Source organism: Staurois parvus, unplaced genomic scaffold (genome assembly GCF_062004578.1).
Source record: "Staurois parvus isolate SC_StPar_1 unplaced genomic scaffold, SC_StPar_1.0 ptg000397l, whole genome shotgun sequence".
In the NCBI taxonomy this organism is placed as follows: Eukaryota; Metazoa; Chordata; class Amphibia; order Anura; family Ranidae; genus Staurois; species Staurois parvus.
Window position 1 is genome coordinate 6,284,614 of NW_028318193.1, and position 21,966 is coordinate 6,306,579.

Below are 21,966 nucleotides of genomic sequence, written 5' to 3' on the forward strand. Positions count from 1 at the left end.
ATTACTATGCAGTGTCTAGAAAACTTTGACAAAACAATAGCCTGCCATACTTGCCATGATTTGTTCTTGTAGTTGCACTAGTTATAAATCATCACCTATGACCTGGGAAAAGGTAAAGTGAAAACATATGGAAAATGCACTCACTCTTGCTATAAAAGCAGTGTGGATTTAATATCTGTTGTAATGTTTTTTCCCCATAGTGCGTAGCTTTATACAGGAAATTTTGTTTCTGTGCATAGGTCCCAACTGCCCCTCATTTGAAAACAAATCTCTCTGTAACCCTTTCCTCCTCAGTTGGCCCCTAATTTTTGATATGAGACCACCATATAAAATGCACTATGTGAAGCTGGATTTTAGCCTTTCCTTTTTCCCACACGTATAGCCAGTCCTAGCCCGTGTTGAATTCGCTCAAGCCGACCATACATAGATCGAAAATTTGAATGGTTCAGCAGGGACCAGCTGAATTTCAATCCTAATATGGACACCCTGGTTATACAAAAGTTGGGGTGGGAGTGGCTGGCTCATGCTTTCAGAGGTGAGCTGAGCTAGTTGCCAGTAAGGCATCTGGGCAGACCATGACATTGTCCCTATCTCTGCAGAGCCTGCACTGGCTCTTTGACTTCAGCTGACAGAGGATTTTAACCAGCTGTTGGCTGAATTTCGGTCAGAGGAGTGCAAAACTACAGTAAGTGCACTCCTGTGACCCACGGGAAGAGTATGGTCTTAATTTTAGGTGGTCTGTGTAACTTAGGGCATGACAGAAGTAAGTTCTTTGCCTACTTACTTTGTACTACAATGTGCTTCTCTCTTTCGTCTGGAAAATTGGTAGGAAGGTCTGCACTTTACGTATGTAAAAGGAAAGTAGGTGAAACCTTTACACTTTTGGGAACCCCCGTGAGCAGCTGGGTATTATATCAATTTTGACACACTGTTGCTATTGCTACATGAAGAAATTGTTCTAGAACTTTTTAAGAGTGTTAGTGAACCCATGGAGTTTTTGAGAGGCTGAATTTGATGGACATTTGTCTTTTTCAGAAAAGTTCCTACACAGCTGAAAACTCAGGGTGAATGTCCCCTTAATTCAAAGCATGAGGGATTCTAATGTCTAAGTCTAATGCCTACAACAAAAGTACATTTTAGAAGAAAATGTTAATTATCCTACATAGAAAACTAATCTGTCCTCCCCTGAAAACACAAAATATTTTTCCCCTCTGTAAAATATAGGACAGTCACTTTGGTAAATTAGGTTATACTTTGAAAGTTTCAATGATTTAAGAGCGTAGCATCAAAAGAGCGTTGTACAATTTACAGAGAGAATAATCATATAGAATGTCCTCTCTTACCATGCTACAATGTTCTTGGCCAAAGTACAGCCTACTAATCAATCTGTTTTATTTGTAAAGTTGACCGCATGTCGTGGAGATTTCTTTACTTTCAAGGTGATCTGATGTGTAAACAAGGCACAGAAACAAAATCATCTCTCTCCATTCCAACTTTAATAAAAAAAAACTGGAGTATCAAAGGTGGTCAAATATGGTCATATACGGTCTATGAAAGACTTAAAGAATCTCAGGTAATCATTTTGAAAATTTGAGAGTCGTGTACTGCTAATTAAGGAATTTGCAATGTCGTAAAAATATTTTAGCTATCTTTCAGTAGAGGACAGAGTTATAAATTGCAAAAAATCTATAATTTACTTTGTTTAATTTTAAGGATCTGATAAAATGAGGACTTTTGCTTCAACTCCTGAACAGGAAATGGCCTGGGGGGAGTGGACCTGATAGAAGCCCGAGCTGAGGTTGTCATACACCTTCTTACAGGGTTTGGCTGTAATGTACAACCCGTAGTTAATTTTTCCTTTCCTAAACTGAAAATGTAAAAAAAAAAAATTCAACTCCTGCCTAATTTCTTTTCCAAAGTCTTGGATGGAGCAAGGCAGGATTAAAATAACCCTTGGGCTGGGTGTTTACTGCCATCTGTTTGGAGATAAATACATTAGTGCACTGAAAGCCTGAAACCTAACATTTATAATTAGAGCCATTACATACATTTTAACAGTCCATGAAGAACTTGCGCTTTGTTTCCCCCCCTACTCCTATTCTACGGACAGCTGTAACATTTTAGATTTTCCCTTTCTGTCTTGGTGGCAATAGTCAAAAAGACACAGATTGAGAGAATCTCTAAAATAAAGACAGCAAGAAAAACTTACCATGAATTAAAGCCCTCCCCAATCTATCAGAAGAAAAAAAAAAGTGGAGTTCCACTTTAAAAGGTCAAAAGGTGCCTTCTGTTTTATGCATTAACAAAAATGATCAGCATGTGGGAATGTCTAACTTGTTGCATCTTTGATTTTTTTCAGACTGGTGTATTTCTGTCACTACTGTGGCAGGCACTGCAAAAGCCTGACACCTAACATTTATAATTAGTGTCATTATGTACCTTTTAACAGTGCCCAAAGAGCTCATGTGCAATGAAACAAAGGAATGTAAAAATACATTTCAGGCAATATTCTATCTAAAGTAAACACATCCACTAAAAAAAAATGAATAAGCCCATTAACAGCACTGAAATTAAATAGATCTCTTTCTAAATCAGCAAAATCCTTGACAAACATTGAGAATATATTACCATAACAACCTAGCTCTGAGACATTGAGAAATCAAGACGTTGCATTCCTTGAATTTAAAAAATAAACATCAGCGATAAGGGAATTATTGTTTACTGATGTTAAATTTTATTCATAGTCCACAGAAAACAAAACTACTAAAGGGGCCATTCTAATTATTTCCCAGTAATTGAATGCAGCATTTTATATTATGCAACTTAGGTGTGAATATATGCACAAAACCTTTTGAGGTTTGATGTGCTCTATGGTTTGAGTTTTGTTTTTATTACTGATTCACAACTAGCTTTGCAGGGTTTTTTTTAACCGTATGGATGCTTTTATGTCTCGGGTTGTCCTAGATTCTGTATTTAAACAGAATATCCAATTATAAATCAAAATAGTAAATATTCACTTACAATACATAGGAAACTATGACTTCATCATTCGTTTACAACACATAACCTAACTCTAGTGGATGGATATCACAGTTTAGCAAGTTAAAAACCCAACTCCAGTCACAATATTTATTAGATTTTGGATATAGCAGAGAAATGTTAAGAGTCTCATGTTTTCACCAATAATTCTGTCCCTGGTGGGGAGGTTTCCCTTTACTTCCTGTAAGAAAAGAAGTGGTTGGAAAACAGAAGAAGTGGTGGGAAATATTTCTGGTGAGGGCATGGGCAAAAAAAGTAAAAAAAAAACAAAAAAAAGAAAAGGGTTATGAAATGTGAAATGAAAATGTGGCCAATTTATTAAAGCAGTGGTCTCCAAACTATGGCTCTGGGCCCGATAGCAGACCTGTATCCAGCCCTTGGGGAACTGCTCCCCTCCTATTGACAGCAATAGGTAAATAATTCCTGCACTGATACAAATGAGGCCACTATTCCTCTCACTAACGCAACTGATGGGGCACTATGCCTTCCACTGACACCACGATAGGGACCTAAAACTAGTCTTTTTTCGCTTTAGAAAGTTTGGAAACCCGTGTACTAAAGTATGTTCACTTTGCAAGAGGAATTTTCACTGTGGAAAATAATTTTCATTTAGTTTAGGAGATAAGGGGAAGAATGCTAACACTCAAACTCGGCAGGTGGGCACAAACACAGGAAAAGGAAAAAAAACAAAAAAAATGCATGCTAAGGATTGTGGCAGATGACGTAATTCTAAAAAAAAAAAAAAACCCTGCCAATCTAAAACAGCCTTAGCTGTTCATTATTCAAGGATTAAAATGTAGCATTCCAGTGAAATACGAACTATAGGTAAACCTGCTCCCACCCCAATTATAAGCCTATTCAAACTACCTGTAAAGGAAAAATGTCTATACTTACCTATTCTGAGGGCACTCTGGTACAGTCACACAATCTCTCCCATAGCAGGCTCCAGTGAAGAGGAGCAATCGTTGACAAGAGCAGTATAGCCTGGGCGATGAAGCCATCCATAGGCTTACTATGGAGCATCCATTGGCTTACTATAGAGCATCCATTGGCTTACTATAGAGCATCCATTGGCTTACTATAGAGCATCCATTGGCTTACTATAGAGCATCCATTGGCTTACTATAGAGCATCCATTGGCTTACTATAGAGCATCCATTGTCGGCTGTCCCTCCTCTACCCTGAAGCTGCTGGGAGCTGATAATGTGACCAGATGAATGCCCACAGAATAGGCAAGTATAAAAATTATTCATTTACAGGGTAGTTAGAATAGACTTAGAATGGGGGTTGGAGTAGGTAAAGTTAGTAGTATCTGGAATTCTACTTTAGGGAGGACCTGACCTGTGGGGTTTTGCCCACAAATGCAGGCAGGAGCAAAGGCCTTGTTCCCAGTATTCCCTATAGGCTCCCTGTGGTTATCTGACTTATTATGTCTCGTTTCTTTGTGTGCAGACAGCCATCATAGTAAAGGCAGGACTTGACTCCATGATTCTATTGTCAGAGATGGCACTCTGATGATTGGTAATGTGACATCTGGTGGAGGAATAGAGGAAATATGTAGGAAGTCAATATCCAAATAATATATCAATAAGCAGGGAGATGCCTGCAGTGCGCAGGCACAGACACCTCTCCAGCAACCATAATGAGGAGCACAGTAGTGACCTTGTTCCAAATCTCACAAGACTAGCATTCATAGCCAACAGTGCCTTTCATATAGCTATAGGACTGTAGACACACAAGTGCCTAGGTACACTTACATGCACTTTACCTTTTTTTTTTTTTCTTTCTATATGAACTAAAATAATGAAGTATAGCATTTATAGTACTGGATTTGTAAGTGTACTAGACTTCCTGAAATTCCTTCAACAAAAGTATGCTTGTCCTTTAAAAAGTCAAATGTATTTCAAATATATATCTTTCCTTTTCTCATTGTACTGAGAGTGAAAACAATAAGATCATCAATTAGGAACACAACTTAGAGCTGTAGATATTGAATAGATGTGTTAAAAATAATTAGAAATAAATTCCTTGTAGATGAGGAAGCTCTGAGTAGACTCTAATCTTAACAATTCAAACATGAAATTATAATAAGAAAAAAAAAACTTTAGTGAAATGAACTCTCTCTCTCTCTGAACTGCTGCATCCTTCGTGGGTTTGATGTGAAGAGCTAACAAAGAGAAAATTAATGAGACTAAAATGAGATATTTTAACCTCGGCCTGACATTTTGAAGTTTTACTTTATTTTTTATAACAAGCATAAAAATTAAAAAAAAAAAGAAAACTTGAAAATGAAAGCAAATATATAACCTTTCACAGCTTCAGAGGTTTTATAATATTGTAAAACATTATTGCTTTAATAAGATCCACTCTTAAAAAATCTCATTTTCTAAAACGAAGTTCCAAGCAACAGACTTGATGGATGTGCCATGATTACAATTTCTATTGACTGTCATTGAAATGTCACTTTGTCGTTGGTATTACTGATACTGAAACTTTAAAGAGCACCTCTATCCAAAAAACATTTGTCTTCATGACTATGCTGTAAATATGTACAGATATACTGAGTATATCCAACAGATATAAAAATTAGTTGTTGACATACAAGCCATAGTTTCTCTCTAAGGAGATTCATTTAGGGAGCCAAGTGAATTTCAGCGTCGCTTGCATGCGTTCCCCTGCTGCTCATGTACTCTACACAGCACCATCAAATGGCTAAAGAAGAGATTCTAGTCTGTAGGTAACTAAGAAGCACAAGGTTTAGTCAATTTTTGCATAACACCAAGTTGTTTTTGTTGCCATGCAGAATAAACGAGTGAACCACACAAACCACCTTGGACATGTTTTGTTCTCTGGATCTCATGGACTATTAGAGCCCTATGAACCCCAAAACAGTGTTTTCACACAGAAGAATTTTTTTTCTAACCTACAGTGTTTAGGAGATTAAAAATTAGCTTTTATTGATCTTCTAAAAAAAGGAAATAAGCATGCATAAGATTTATTTTTAGAGAGAAATTTAAGAAAGTAGTATGGCCAAAGCTTTTTTGGTAATACTTCTCTTGTGGGTCACAGAAGTGCAGTTACGTTTGCCCTCCTGTGACCCAGAATCAGCTGATAGTAAGCTATTGCCCACCACCAGCTGACATGGTAGAGACACTCCAGGCTCTGGGAGGATTCTGATCATTGTGGGAATCCACTCAGCTGCCTGATTGACAGCTGTCCAAGAGCCAGAGCCAGCTGTACCCACCTCTTCTTCAGCCATTTTGGAGTGAACAGGTGAGTATGTATATTTGTTTCATGTTAATCCCAAACTTCTTTAAAAGGCATCATTTGGTATTTTGCATAGGGGTTCTCTGAGCCATGCAAACTGAATTCTGGCATATTTCCCCTGCCCAGGAAGCCTAGGTGCTGCATACAGCTAAACATAGGTCAGAATGGCTGTATTCGGGTAGACAACTGTACTCACACAAAAACTCGTAAAGTGCATGGATGTATTCCAAAAATGACAAAATTCTCTATTTTAGGAATATGCCCGTACTATATACGAGTGTTTACATGAGTAGCGGTGTATACTCGCGCACAGCTAATCAAGTCTAAAGGCTGAACACAGCACTTAGGCTCCCTGAGTGGAAGAAATACGCTGGAATTTACATTGCATTGGATCAGAGAGCATGTGTGCAAGATTCTGTATTCAGAAAAAAGTTAGCAAGAGGGTTATTCACACTGTCATATCAGATATTTTGACCCATTCAGTTTTTATGCTCTCTCTCTTGCTGCTTACGTAAAGTGTTATTAAACCCACAACAGTAAAATCAGTCTGTATATGCATGCTTGTTATACTCACTGTGGAATTTAAGGGGTTAATCCTCCACATTGCGTAAAAAGGATGTTTAATCCTGTCTTCTCTGATCCTCCCCCTTCTACTGCCCCCAATCCACCTCCTGATATAACAGAGCCTTGGGGGCAAGCCGCTCATGTTAAGTTTGGTGTGTATTGCTAAAGATTTTTTTTTTTTTTCTTTCTTAGGAGAGTGCATGTGATCAGCACAGGGCCAATCAGCACTGTCCAGACAGAGAGTCAAGTTATGCAGCCTCATAGGGAGAATCAGGGGAGAATGAAAACTCCTCCTACAAGTTTTAAACAGTGCTCTGCTGAACACTGATGGAAGTCACACGACTGCTCTAACTGCTGATGAGAAAAGGTATTTAGCAGTTTATATTTACTAAAATAACTGCACTTCCATGTTGTGTGTACTGTGGGAGACCAGATATAGTGAATGCAGGGTCCTGGATTTACTAACACTTTAATTTCCTAATAATTCTTGATGAACCAAAGCCTAGAGCAATATAGTTTTAAAATATTGCTCACTCTGATGTTCTGGTCAACAGGAATAATGTTAGAAAACCTAAAGCTAAAAGGAAAAATGGAGGGATTTAAAGTTGCATATAATAATATGAAATATCATTGTGATACATTTTATGGATCCTCCTTACAGCTTCAATTCATTAGCTTCCAAGTTAAAGAGGTAGTTTTATAACTTTTTGCAAAAAAATTCATTTATTTTTAAAAAAGCATTGAAATAAGGCAACCCAGCCCAAAATGTGCAAGCAAAAGACCCAATCTGAGCATCAGTTGAGACAACTAGCTTTTCTATGCAACATTAGCAAGAACCTCCAGCTGTTTTCAGCACTTTTTTAAACATATCTGGCTTTTCCGAGCAGTTGGAATAGGATGGTTGTCGTGTGTGGAATATTTACTCATCGGTCAAGTCTCAGATGAGATCAAGGTAGATTACATATCAACCGCAGTCATATTCTATGAATCATGTGTAACTGTGGCCGGCCTTTCAACAGTCACACATCGGCTTGTCATTCTACCAGTGTTGGGATCCACCATAAGCCACACCTGACCCTGGCAGCAGCAACTTCACAGAAAATCCCTTCGTAATATACCCAACTGCCTAAAGTACTTACCGCCTTCTACCACAACAGAAGTGGCTTAATAATGTGTGATATTGAAAGCACTGGTTGCCTTTACTAAACCATTTGTGGCCAGCCTAGCCAGAAATATCCGTATGCAGATTAACTGTACTACCATTTTTATCATTATAGAAAGCATTCACAGCCGACAAGCCAAACATTTTAGCATTACTCACAAGGACTTGAAAAACATTAAACTCATGATAAAATAAACTGTGCGCTTTTTCTTCTTCCTCTGGCTATATTAACACCCAGATCAATATTACACTGCCATAGCTTCCCATAGTGAAATTTTCATTTGTTACAAACTGAGAGGAAAAAAGCTCTGGGCATGCCCTGTCACATTTGCTTTGGAAGGAAATGCACTAATAAACTCTTGCCCCTGGGTCATCGTTGACAACGGGCAATACGCTGCCAACTCACATTAAAGGCAATTCATATCAGTGGCCCCAAACTTTCCTATAAAATTACTATCTTTTCTCTGGTTATAGCATTATGTCAGATTTAACGTGCCACTGAGATACCAGGGTCGTCATCACGGCTTAATCTGTAATATACTGTAGGTTTAACACCATAGAAGCTTAACCCTTCTTGGGATTAAGGAAATATTAACTTTGCTTAATATGATTTGTCAAGCTAAACAAGGATATAAAGAAAACCGCTTTTAAATGCATCTCATTTGTCAACAGAATAATGCTCCTATCGACATAAGGTGGAGGAAAATTGTATCCATAAATGTATAAGAAGCACTGTTAAAGGGGTTTTGACATATTAACACTAAATAAGCTTAACACATTCAGTTAAGCCTCTTTTACACGTCGGCTGCTATTTTCAGTGCTTCGTCTTTTAAATCCTGTGTTTTTCTTTATTATGCTTCTCTATCCTGTTAGTCTTTATTTTCTGCACACATTGGCCTAAGTATGATCTATGAAGCAGCAGCAATTGGCTGCCTTTGTTTGTGGTCAAAGTGTTGCTACTCTGATTAGAATTTTCCCAACCTCCTTTGTTTCCATGCACTGCACCGATGACCAACAAGCATTTCACATGTTTTACTGGCTAAAGTGGGTAAATGCCTTTCTTCTTTACATGAGAATCTTCTGGAAAAAAACAAAGTTTTTTTCTTCTTTTATTTTCAGGGAAGCCAAGTTACTATCTCTTAGCGTATTGTTAGCCAATGGCATCACAAAGCAAGTGCCAGATATATGAATATGGTATAAACCAAAAAGGAATCAAAAAGTTGAAAAATAGCAAAAATACCAGACATGCACTAGAATAGTGTGGCAATTTAAATGTCTAATAAATAAAAAAGTAATACATTCACATGGAAGGATAAACACCTAAGTGGGTGACAAGAGGTTAATAAAGGAGAAGAGTAGACAAAACACATCCACAGTTGACATAGCATATCCGGAAAGGGGGGAAGCCTGGATTATCGGATTTGGCAGCTTCAGAAGTTTGGTGTGTCTAGTTTACACTGTTGGTTTTATCTAAGATCCATCTGCCACTGGCTAGAAAAAAATATGTTTTGTGGGCTCTACCTTGACATATCTATTTAGATGTTTGTTTTTTAATGTGAATGCATTACTTCATTTTATTTAAAGTGGTTGTAAAGGCTCAAGGTTTTTTACCTTCATGAATTCTATTCATAAAGGTAAAAAACCTTCTTTGTGCAGCAGTGCCCCCAGCCCCCTGAATACTTACCTGAGCCTCATTAACATCCAGCAATGTGCACGACACCCTTTGCTGTCCCGGCTCTCTGCCTCCTCATTGGCTGGGACAGCAAGTGGGAGCCACTGGCTCCCGGTGCTGTCAATCAAAGCCAGTCAGCCAATGAGGAGAGAGAGGGGGCATGGCCAAGCCACGGCTCTGTGTGTGGACATCTGGAGCAGCAGGTGCCCCCATAACAAGCTGCTTGCTATGGAGGCACCCGACAGAAAGGAGAAGCCAGGAGAGCCTTCGGAGGAACCCGAGAAGAGGCGGATCCATGCTGCTCTGTGCAAAACCACTACAGAGCAGGTAAGTATAACATGTTTGTTATTTTACGAACCTTTAGTATCACTTTAACCGCTTGTCCTCCAGAGGATTTACCCCCTTTCCTGACCAGGCCATTTTTTATGATACGGTGCTGCATTACTTTAACTGACAATTGTGCGGTCGTGGAACGCTGTACATAAATGAAATTTATGTTTTCTTTTCCCACAACTAGAGCTTCTTTTTGGTGGTATTTAATGTGCGTTTTTTTTTATTTTTGCACTATAAACAAGAAAAGACCGACAATTTTGGAGAAAAAAAAAAAAAACGTTTTTGACTTTTTGCTTTAAAACATGCAGTAAAAAAAATTAAAAATCTAATTTAGGCATAAATTTAGTCCAAAATGTATTCTGTTACATGTCTTTGCGAACAAAAACTCCCAATAAATGTAAATGAATTGGTTTACGTGAAAGTTAGTCTCTACACATGGCGGTATATATACACTGGAATTTTTATTTTCTTTTATACTAGTAATGACGGCGATCAGCGACTTATAGCAGGACTGCGGGAGGGAGTCTGACACTGGGTGGGAACTAACTGCCACTGACATCCAATGACACTAATACAGTGATCAATGCAATTAAAAAGCGCCGACACTGTACTAATGACACTGGGCAGGAAGGGGTTCACATCTGGGGTGATCAAAGGGGTAACTGTGTGCTGTTTTATATAATGTGTTGTGTGTGTTTTACTAGGGAAACATGCTGTGCAGAGAAATACACAGCAGCATGTTATTGCTGTCAGGAGAGAGACCGGTGTTGTTTACACACAGATCTCTCCCTTGTCAGTGTTACTCGCTGATCGCCGGGTGCTAGCGGGGAATCTCCGGCCAGGACCTGGTAATTGACATCTGTTGCCGCCAATGGCGGTGTGGGCAGGCTGGCGCACATGCCCCCCTTCCTGAAAATGCAAATCACATATAGATTTGTGATTGTGCCAGCTCTGCCATCCTGTAGCAGTAGTTCTACTATAGGGCGGTGGGGAAGCAGTTAATGAGGACTGGAATTATTACACTATGCTAGCAAGCTTCTGGTGCTTTGATACTGTCCAATTAGCAAGTTCAATACTAGGCTTAGGACTTGTTCCCCAATTCTATAAACTCAAGTTCTCAACTGTACCGTCTTCCTCAAAAGGAGAACAGAGAGGTGTTGCAGTAATATAACAGAAACTGAGTAAAGAATTAACATTTCTGTGAAGAGAAAGTTCTTCCACCCATCAATTCCAATGTTGTCCTTTAACCTAAAAACCCAGCTAAAGATACGTTTATTCACAAAAACAGTGAAAAAAGATAAATTATTTTCTAAGGGCTAAATATAACATAAATCACTCTAGAAAAAAATGTCAAATAGCAAAACACTAAATATTAAGCTGTACCAACTAACTCTGCACCAAAAATAAAAATATGACAACTTTGTCACAACACACATCCGAGGTGTCTGGACCACACAGCAGATATTTCCCTCTGGGAGACAACAGAAAGCTCCATTGTGTTGCAGTAACCCAGTGGGATTCTATAGGAATCCGGCTTTGTAACATTACAAGGGATTTTGGGGATTCTCTGTTTGACAGTACTGCTTTAACCATTAGCTGCCCGGCAAATAGCCGTTTGGCGGCCACAAAAATGCTTTACCTTTCCGGGGTATACGCCATTTGGCGTCGTCCCGCACATGCGCAGTTCGCGCGGTTGCAGAACCGCGCGATCTGTCACCGGCCGTGTACCTCGGACACAGCCGATGACAGACCTGAGTACCGGCCCCCGTTGCCGGTACCATGTCACCTGCTGTGACCAATCACAGCAGGTCACATGACAGTTGTATACAATGGATGGCTTCATTCATGCCATCCATTGTATACTAGTGCCTAGCTGTGAATGGTCACAGCAGGTCACATGCACTTGTCATGTGATTAGCTGTGGCCAAATAACAGCTAAGCACAAAAAAAAAAAAAAAAAAAAAAAAACCCTGAATGAATCGATGTCATTCAGGTAAATGCTTGCTTATAGCAAAGTAATTCTTTGCTATAAGCACATTGTGTGTAAAAAAAAAAAAAATACTGATCACTTCCCCAAAGTAGTACAATGTTACTATGGTAACATTGTACTACTTTGGTCATAGTAAAATATGAAAAAAAAACTTAAAAAAAAAAAAAAAATGTAATAAAAAATTAAAAATAAAAAAAAATATATATATATATTTTTTTTCCATACTGTCACCAGTCAGTGTCCGTGTTCACCACCATGCCAGTTATATGGTGACGCTGTACTGCACTGGTGACAGTATGTAAAAAAAAAATAGTGAAAATAATTTTTTTAATTTTTTCATTTTCCGAAAAATTATGACAAAAAAAATACAACTTAAAAAAACTTGCCATTCCTCTTATGAAGTACGTCGGACGGTCTACTCTGCAAAAAGGGGTCATTTGGGGGATATCTGTACTATTCTGACATTCTTGAACCTCAAGAAATTAGATTGGCTGTCAGTACTTCAGGATTGATCAATTTTCAGATCTATACCACAGTTTGTGAACTCTATAACTTTCCTACAAACTAAATAATACATCCTAATTTGGGTTATTTTCACCAAAGACACGTAGCAGAATACATCTCGGCCTAAATTTATGAAGAACAATTATTTATTTGTAAACCTTTATAACAGAAACAAAGAAAAACGTGTTTTTTTCCAAACTTTTTTTTTTTTTTGTTAATTTAGCAAAAATTAAAAACCCCAGCGGTGATTAAATACCACCAAAAGAAAGCTCTAGTTGTGTGAAGAAAATGATAAAATTTTAGTTTGGGTACAATGTTGTATGACCGCGCAATTGTCATTCAAAGTGTGAGAGCCCTGAAATGTGAAAAATGGCCTGGGCAGGAAGGTGTAAAATTGCACGGTATGGAAATGGTTAAACACAGTTTGCTTACTATGTCCAAGACTGATTACCTCCCGCATCCAAATATTTGCAAAATGTTTTAAATTGTTCCCCCACTTGTATTAGTGGGGAAATTCTTTAAATGTGACGTTGTCATATCTCCTAAATTAGTTGGTTTTGAGGTCCAATTGTTCTTATGCAGCAGACTTGGGTTAAGGGTATACTTGCTTTCACTATGAAAACCTGAAGCCTATCCCCATTATACTGTAGAATCATTTTTACCATATATAAACTGTAGTGTGCCAAACAGTTATACTGTATGTCTTCATTTTGTAAGGATAACCAAAGAAGTTAAACAGTTGCTGCCCGATTTGAAGGATTTTAGTAGGTTTCCTCACTAATTGCATACTGTATGAAATATATAGAAGAATGAACAGAAAATATGAAACATTGTTGACCAATCAGGTTGTGAGTACCCTATTGATTATACAGTCATGGCCAAAAATATTGGCACTCCTGCATTTCAGATAATGAATCACTTCACCCAGAAAAGTGTTGCAATTACAAATGTTTAGGCATTCTCTCATTTTTATTTCTTTTGTTTGTATTGGTATGACACAAAAAAGTGGAGAAACAAAAAGCCAAATCTGACACATTCCATGCAAAACTCCAAAAATGGACTGGACAGAATTATTGGCAACTTCTCAAAATTGTAAGAAATAATTGCATTCCAAGTTTCTGATGCTTCTGTAATGTGTAATTAAACACACCTGTATCAATTAACAGGTGCTGACAATATAGAAGTCACACCGGCAACCAGTTAAAATGGTGAAAAATTGACTCAACCTTTCTGTTGTGTGTCTCTGTATGCCACATGGAGCATGGAGAAGGAGAGCAAAATTTTCAAGAAGTTTACATCCTATGGCACTGTTGCTAATCTCCCTGGATGTGGATGAAAGAGAAAAAAAATGATCAACGAATGCAACAAAGAATTGTTCGAATGGTGGCTAAAGAAAACCCGATCAACTTCCAGACAAATTCAAGCTGACCTTCAGGCACAGGGTACAACTGTATTAGCTCGCACTATACATCACCTTCTGAATGAAAAAGGACATTATGATAGGAGACCCAAGAGGACCCCACTGCTCACACAGAAACATAAAAAAAATCTAGATTGGAGTTTGCTAGAACTTACCCGAGTAAACCAAAATCATTTTCGGGAGAATGTGCTGTGGACAGATGAAGCAAAAGAACAGCTTTTTGGTAAAGCCCATCATTCTAAAGTTTTCAGAAAAAGAAATGAGGCCTTTAAAAGAATATAGTCCCTACAGTCAAACATGGTGGAGGTTCACTGATGTTTTGGAGTTTCTTTGTTGCTTCATGCACTGGATGTCTTGACCGTGTGCATGGCATTATGAAATATGAAGTCTACCAAAGAATTCTGCGGTGCAATATAGGGCCCAGTGTCAGAAAGTTGGGTTTCCGTCAGAGGCCAATGAACAAAAGCATGTCACCCAGAAATGGTTTCAGACAAAGTGCAGGAGAGTACTGAACTGGCCAGCAATGAGTCCAGATCTCAATCCCATAAAGCCCATGTGGAGAGATCTCAAAACAGCAGTTGGGAAAAGGAACCCTTCCAATCCCAGAGACCTGGAGCAGTTGGCGAAAGAGGGGTGTGCTACTAAAATGTTAACTTGAGGGTGCCAATAATTCTGTCCAGTCCATTTTTGGGGTTTTGCGTGAAATGTGTTAGATTTGGCTTTTTGCTTCTCCACTTTTTTGTCACAACAATAAAAACAAAAGAAATAAACATGAGAATGCCTAAACATTTGTAACTGCAACAATTTTCAGGGCAACGTGGTGCATTATCTGACAGAAATTCAGAGGTGACAATATTTTTGGCCATGACTGTACATTTTGAAATCAGATAAGCCAAGCACCACAGTTCATGACCTATGTATAGATCATATAATAAGCATTTAAAAGAGACTGTTTTGGGTGCTGGATGTATTAAGAGACACTCCACAGGTAGATAATTTACCAATGTAAAACATGCAGAGTTCACGGTTTTAATGCATATTAGACTCTAGATATACCTCTTTAACTTCCCATACCTTTTATTAATTTACTATGCAAGTTTCTTAAAGAACAAAACAGACCCAGAGATCTACCTTTCATTATGTAAACACTTGCATGCTTTGTTTAGTGCATATTTATATGCTTTAGTATTGTCACATTAAAGGGCTTTTGTACTTTACCTGAACAGTTCTCCAATTCTTTCTTGACAATCAGAATTAAATTGCTTCACATTCTGCAGTAGGCAGTTTAAATAATCATACTACAGTAGCTAAAAGTAGAGCATGCCACTGCTGATCATGGCCTTTGGAACATGCTGGCTACCTGGCTGTCATGCTGATTCAATGGCTCCAATGTTTACTGAGTCACTGACCTAGACCACGCGTGCAAACCAGGAGTTATGCTTTTCCTTTTTCTTGTTAGTTTGTTCTAGCTCAGGTAGTATAAATCTAAGGATCAGCATTTTTGTAGATGTTCAGCAATTGCAGCCTTAGGGGCATGGCTAGAATTTGTAGCCACCTGGGGCTTACAAAAAGAGCTTGGGTGAAGCCAAAGCACAAGTGTGATTTTAAAGAATAAAGTCACATGTTGACCAATCAGGGATATATTATAAAACATATTCCCAATAAGCATGTCAAAAAGCATCAAAGCATATCTTTCAACAGCTGTAAATCCAAGCATATGGATCCCAAATCCTCTGCTAACTACCTCTCTTGCAAAGCCCTTCTATCCTGCATAGATAGTGATCCATACTGAGAAGCATCCCTCTTTTATACCTCTTAGGATAAATGTATTAGACCCAGAAGTAACCAAATGCATACAAAAGTATGATTTATGAGTTTAAGGGAAATATGCAAATCACAAAGACCAGCAGTGAGAAATAAAAAGCAGTTTTAAATGTGACTGAATAGGAAATGCTATGTTTAAAAAATGAAACACAAAACATGTAACCATCAACTCTAAGCTCTGACCTATGTGATCCCAAAAACTACATTCCACTGCTTGTATAAACAAAAAAACCTACCACAAATCAGTGGTGAAACACGGACAGGTGTGCACACATTTCTATACAGCATCTCCTATTATCCCCTGTAATTCTAATTTTTTTTTTTTTACCTCTAACAATTAGTTGAGCAAAGTTTGAAACTCCAGATCCTCTCTCTGATTGTGTTACACATCTGTGCAGATCTTCGTCTGCCTTTGTTACCTCCCGCAGCTTAAAAGTGGCTGCAAATCTTCTGTGGTTGATGTTTTTTGTTTGGGCTACAGGGATATCTTCTCCATTCCGTCTCTAAAAAAAAAAAAAAACATTAACACCATGAATTCCAAAACATTAAACCATGTACAAAACGACCTATCATTTCTGAAAATCTTATGGAACAAAAAGGAAAAAAAAAATAAACAAACATGCCAAACATTCAATGTTCATGATCAGCCCACTATATAGTAAGTCTCTGCTTAACAAGTTATTCTATCATGACTACAGAACAGAGGAACCCAAGCAAGGGCTTGGGTACCATTGCTCTACAGTCTCAGAGCAGGTGTCAAGTACCTAGCATACATCACCATGCACTTCCCATACACTATTCTTATATGCACGGCCTATCTACTTTCATTACACACATTCCCATCACCTGTCATCATTATAGATTCCCCAAATAGGCAAACGCTGTCTTATTTTTATTATTTCATTAAAATAGCATTTACTTTCCTGTATTCAGTGTGACTCACTGTGTCTCATAGCCACTTCTAATATTTAAAGTGGCTCACTAGTTGTCATTGTTTTGGAACCCCTTCTACAACTAACATCTTTCAGTTTCTCTGGGCATAATAGACATTTGAAGAATTCTTCATAGCTGCTGCAATGCTTACACACCAGAGCACTGGTTCTCAAACCAAGCTGTGTCTGTATACCCATTCAAGTAAAAAAATATACTTCACACCTTTATCAACCAACATATGCATGGCATTTGATTAGCATTAGCAATCACTTAACAAAATGCAATTGTTGAACAATGGCTTGTTTTCTAGCAAAGTGTCACCCCAAATCAAAGACTGTAATAAAATTCACAATTTAACAGAGAAATAAACCAAGGCAACCCCAAATGGCCTCTAATAAACAGAGGAAATCACAGTATAAGATCAGATCAGGACACAGCTGCTTTGAAGAGATATAGCATATATAGCCAGAAAAAGCTTCATCTCTAAGAACTTATTCTGTGCCTGTGCAAAGACTAACTTACAATAAATTTAACTCATCAGATATATCCAACATCTACAATAGTGGCCCAGTAAAAGATTGCATTTATATTATTGCAAATAGAAACTCCATGAAGAATAAATCATAGGCACAGCATTCAAGTTGATTCTAAAAGGTTTGCAAAGGCTCTGTTCTTTATCAATCTACCAGTAACTGTAATATATGTGGGAAACTCAATACAGCAAGTACACTATATTAGGCCCCTTTCACACTGATGTGGTATGGTTTTTGACCACACTGCAGGTGCAGCGCAGTTCCTCGCAGGTTTGGGGAGGGCTAGCTGCATCAAGGCTTTCTGCCAAACATGTTAGCATTTTACTTACTCCTGTGCAAGCAATAAAGACGTTTATACGGATGTTGGAGTTGCCGGACACATTTTCTGTTTCATGGAGTTTTGGTGGATAGGGGAGCACCTGCTTTTTGGATTCCATGCCTGATTCCCAGATCTTTATCTAGATTCCCCTTGCACGCATTCCTGGAAGTATGGCTCATCAATGGTGGGTGCTGTAGCGACTACCAGCTGGGACTGGAAACATTATACTGTAGGTAAAACGTACATATTCACCAGCACACCATGGATCTCCAATATGGTCCAAAAAGGGGTTTTATTGCAAAAAGATCACATTACACAAGAAAGCGATGAGTTTACATGCCTGATGAAGGGGTTTTGCGTGGCTCCAAAACGTTGCACTTTTTGTGATGTGATCTTATTACAATAAAATACTTTTTTGGACCATATTGCAGATCCATGCTGTGCTAGCAAATATGTACGTTTGGACAAAATACAATTCCTCCTGCGCTCCAGGACCCAGGCCGGTGGCGAGTAGGTGAAATCAAACCCAAACGAAATGACCACCGGAGCATGAAAGGTCGTGCAGCTCCAAAACAACGCTGGGGAAGCCCGAACAATACTGCAAAGTGAAAAAAACAAGAAGCGTACCAACCTTGTGCATTACCTCAGTAACCAAAATTTATTAGTAAAGGAATGGTACTCACAAACAGCAAATAAAAACAGGCATGTAAGTCCTCCAAGGGACTTCAGAGACAAGAGGCCAGCGCGAATCCCATCATGGGGGTAGACACTCAGTACAGCTGACGCGTTTCGAAGGTCGTACCTTCTTCCTCAGAGCTGCAGCTGAGTTAATGCGCAAGGTTGGCGCGCTTCTTGTTTTTTTTCACTTTGCAAATATGTACGTTTACCTATGATGATTCCCAGATCTGTCACCTGTAGCGAGCACTGAACCTGTTCTCATTTCTACTAAGCGGGTTAGCTGCACTTTTGGATTGACTTCTATTATGGTTTTGGTGTGCTTTCTGAAAGTACGTGTATACTAGTCTCTACTGTAATGCACTTATTAATTTTAGCTTTAGATAGGGAGAGAAAAGGACATTTAAAACACCTTTTATCCTTGAGGGTTCCTTGAGGGTTTATTCACACCAAAACGTGGTGTGGGAAGGGCACATTCTGCAAGAGCAAGCAGGTGCCAATGAACTGTTAAAGTGATAATAAAGGTTCAGTAAAAGAAACAAAAAAAACTTCATAATTACCTGCTCTGTGTAATGGTTCACAGAGCAGCCTTGATCCTCCTCTTCTTGTGTCTACCTCCAGCACTCCTGCTCCTCCCCCCTGCTGAGCGCCCCCAGATCAAGCTGCTTGCTCTGGGAGCACTCATGATTGCTCGCTCCCGAGCCGCCTCTGTCTAGGCTCCACCTCCTCCTCACTGGCTGTGGTTGACAGCAGCAGGAGCCATTGGCTGTGTCTCAGCCAATAAGGAGGGAGAGACTCAGGAAAGCCGCTGCTCTCACGCACTGGATCAAGATAGGGCACAGGTAATAAATTAGAGGGCTGAGGGGGAGCTATAAACTGTTTTTTTACCTTCAACCATTTTAATGGCACCCCAAATGCATCCACAAAGGCAAAGTGTTTTGTCATGTGTCCTCTATGCCCTTTGGGAAGAATTATCACCCCCTTCAACACTTGTTGCTGAAATACATGAGCGGACAGAACAGGAGAAAAAAATCTTCAAATGCAGAACCATTACCACAAGCAAATCCACTTATCTTCCACATATTCCTCGTTACTTTGGAAGGTCATAAAAATTAATTGTTGAACTTGGAAAGTACCATTTCTTTAAACACTGTTAAGGGGAAAGATCGTCTGTGTCCATTACTGCAATTTGCTACATGAACTGGGCCCTGCAGTGATCATTATTACACGCTCCCCTTCAAAGTGATACCCTTTACCTTTTATTGGAAAACACATTTTCAAGATCAAGCTATTAAAAGCAATCCGGAAAGCTTCCAAATTAAAAAAAAAATTAAATTGGCCAATAAAAGGGATAATAATTATATCTTATGTACACACACATACACATATATATACATGTAAGGATGCATACAGATCCATATAGAGTCAAATACACACGCATTCTTATGCACTGAAGTTTTGCAACTGTTTGCATATTTGACAGCTGAGTTTGGATGACAACCTGTTATCTAGATTTTTTTTCCTTTTCCCTGGCATCAGTCTGGGTTAAAATGTTGACAGACATCAAAACACACAATTGAAAGGACCCAGGGAACAAAGTAAAAACTTGCCAGCAAGAGAGCAGAAGTATTGCACATCCAAAAATATGTCCTGAAAGTGTCATACAGTGTCTTTTAAATAAATGCTTGCCATTTTCTTTGATGTAAATTTGACCTCTGCGTCAATATTAACTAACTTTTCTTTGCCTTTTGAAGGTCTAACTAAAAGTTAGTCCTCTTTGAAATATATTTCTATGTTTATGTATCCTCTGTTAATAGGAGGAGCTAGTTTAAAGAAAAAGTATATGCCATTGTTCGATCATGAAAATAGTATTAGAAAATCGTACTGGTACTGTATTAGGTTGTGTTAGGAGAATATGCTGCCCTGGCTACTCTAGTATGATATGCTTTCACAAAGGATCGACTCCTTTTTTCAGCAATCACATTATGTAATTATCATCATAGAAAAATATGCAGGGGTTCCTCTTCAGATTATTTAATCAACCAGTCAAGAGCCTGCAACAACAAAAAAGAGGTAGATGGTCACATGCTACTCATGTTAAAGTGGTTCTTATAATTCCTCTCAGTAGCCCCTGGTAAGGTGTTTCCCAGCATTTAGAAGGAGCCCTCATGGAATTATACACAGAACCCTTATTTTGCATGCTGCCCTTTTTGTCCATTTACTATATTAAATTGTGCCGGTGGTTTCATACCGGCTTAGCACATCTGGAATTTCTCCAAATAATAGGTGATAATTGGACGTAGATTGTCCAGTTTTGCAAGTCATGCATCAGTTGAAGTGGAAGAAGCAGCTCCCTGTTCTCCCTCCTCTTATTTTCACTTTTCCTTGTCATAGTGTTACTTTAGTGACCTAGTATAGGGCGGTCTATATTTTCTATTATTATTATACAGGATTTATAGTGCCAACGGTTTGCACAGCACTTTACTGAGAGCAGGCAGTACAGTTCCAATAAAATTCAATACAGACGGCCTTGCTCGTTCGTGTTTACAGTCTAAAAGGGAGGGTTAAGAGAAACAAAAATGGGAATAAGTGGGGGGGATGAGATCATGGAGAGAACACAAGTACAGTTGTTAGGTGGGGGCAGGATAGGGATTTTTAGGGATCCCTAAAAGTGGACACAGTAAAATAGTTGAACATATAAGGGTAGAGAGTTCCATAGGATGGGAGAGGCTTGGGAGAATTTGAGAAGGCGAGCATTGGAGGGGGTGGCAAAGGAGCTAGAGAGCAGGAGGTCTTGGGAGGAAAAAAGAGAACAATTTGGTAGGCATTTTGAGAGAAGGTTAGTGATTTAATACTACCAATAATGTTCTACTATTCTACAATGCGTTTGCAGTGATAAAAATAAAATAAAAATTCTGAGATCACAGTACAACACTCAAGATATATGCATACAAATACACAAAACTTTCTCAAAAAAATATCCATGTAATAAAGTCCCAATGAATTTTCAGTGCTTCAAATCATAAGGTTTCTTCTTAAACATATAAGTGAATATCACCAATCCGTGCTCTAATGTGTAATACTGTGATTTTCCCCCACCAGGTGTGCTCTCACTTGAATGAATCTGATTTTACTACAAGAGCATGATCAGTAAACGCTTTTTGTCCCCCAGGGATTCTCCTGAGAAAGCCATGTGACCCTGTGGAGTAACGCGTAGGGGACGGTTCTTGAGTCCTGAGTGATGTACTTTGATTGATCTCTGAATTTTCTACACATTTTAGGATAGCAGAAGCGTGGCACATTATTGGTATTGATTTTATGCACACTAATATATGGAATTTGTTTGGTGTTAGCAGCTTTCAAATTAGAAAAAATTGTATAGCAGCTCAAAGTTTTCACATACATTTCAATAAGGTTAGTGATGTAGCCGAGGGCTGAGACGTTTATGGCTTTATTAGAAGTTATTATTTTTAAATTCATTTGTTGGGTGAGTGGAAGTCAGTGGAGGAATTAGCAGACACTGAATGGTTGGTAAGGTGGATAAGTTTTGCCAGCGGCATTGATGATGGACTAAAAAGGAGGTTAGCCTATGTAAATATAAGCCAATGAGGAGGGAGTTCCAGTAGTCAAGGCAAGAGATGACAAGGGAGTGAATTAGGAGCTTTGTGGTGTCATTGGTTAGGAAGGGGCGTATTCTGGAGATGTTGCAGAAGTTGAGGAGGCAAGCTTTC

General features: G+C 38.7%; 1 protein-coding gene across 1 annotated transcript in view; it reads right to left on the reverse strand.

Annotated features, from left to right (window-relative positions):
• Positions 1 to 21,966, reverse strand: part of PTPRK (protein tyrosine phosphatase receptor type K) — a 528,548-nt gene that overhangs the window by 282,364 nt on the left and 224,218 nt on the right. The window contains exon 7 of the mRNA XM_089686377.1: positions 16,104 to 16,278. Within this exon, the coding sequence (XP_089542503.1) occupies positions 16,104 to 16,278 (175 nt within the window). The remainder of the gene's footprint in view (positions 1 to 16,103; positions 16,279 to 21,966) is intronic.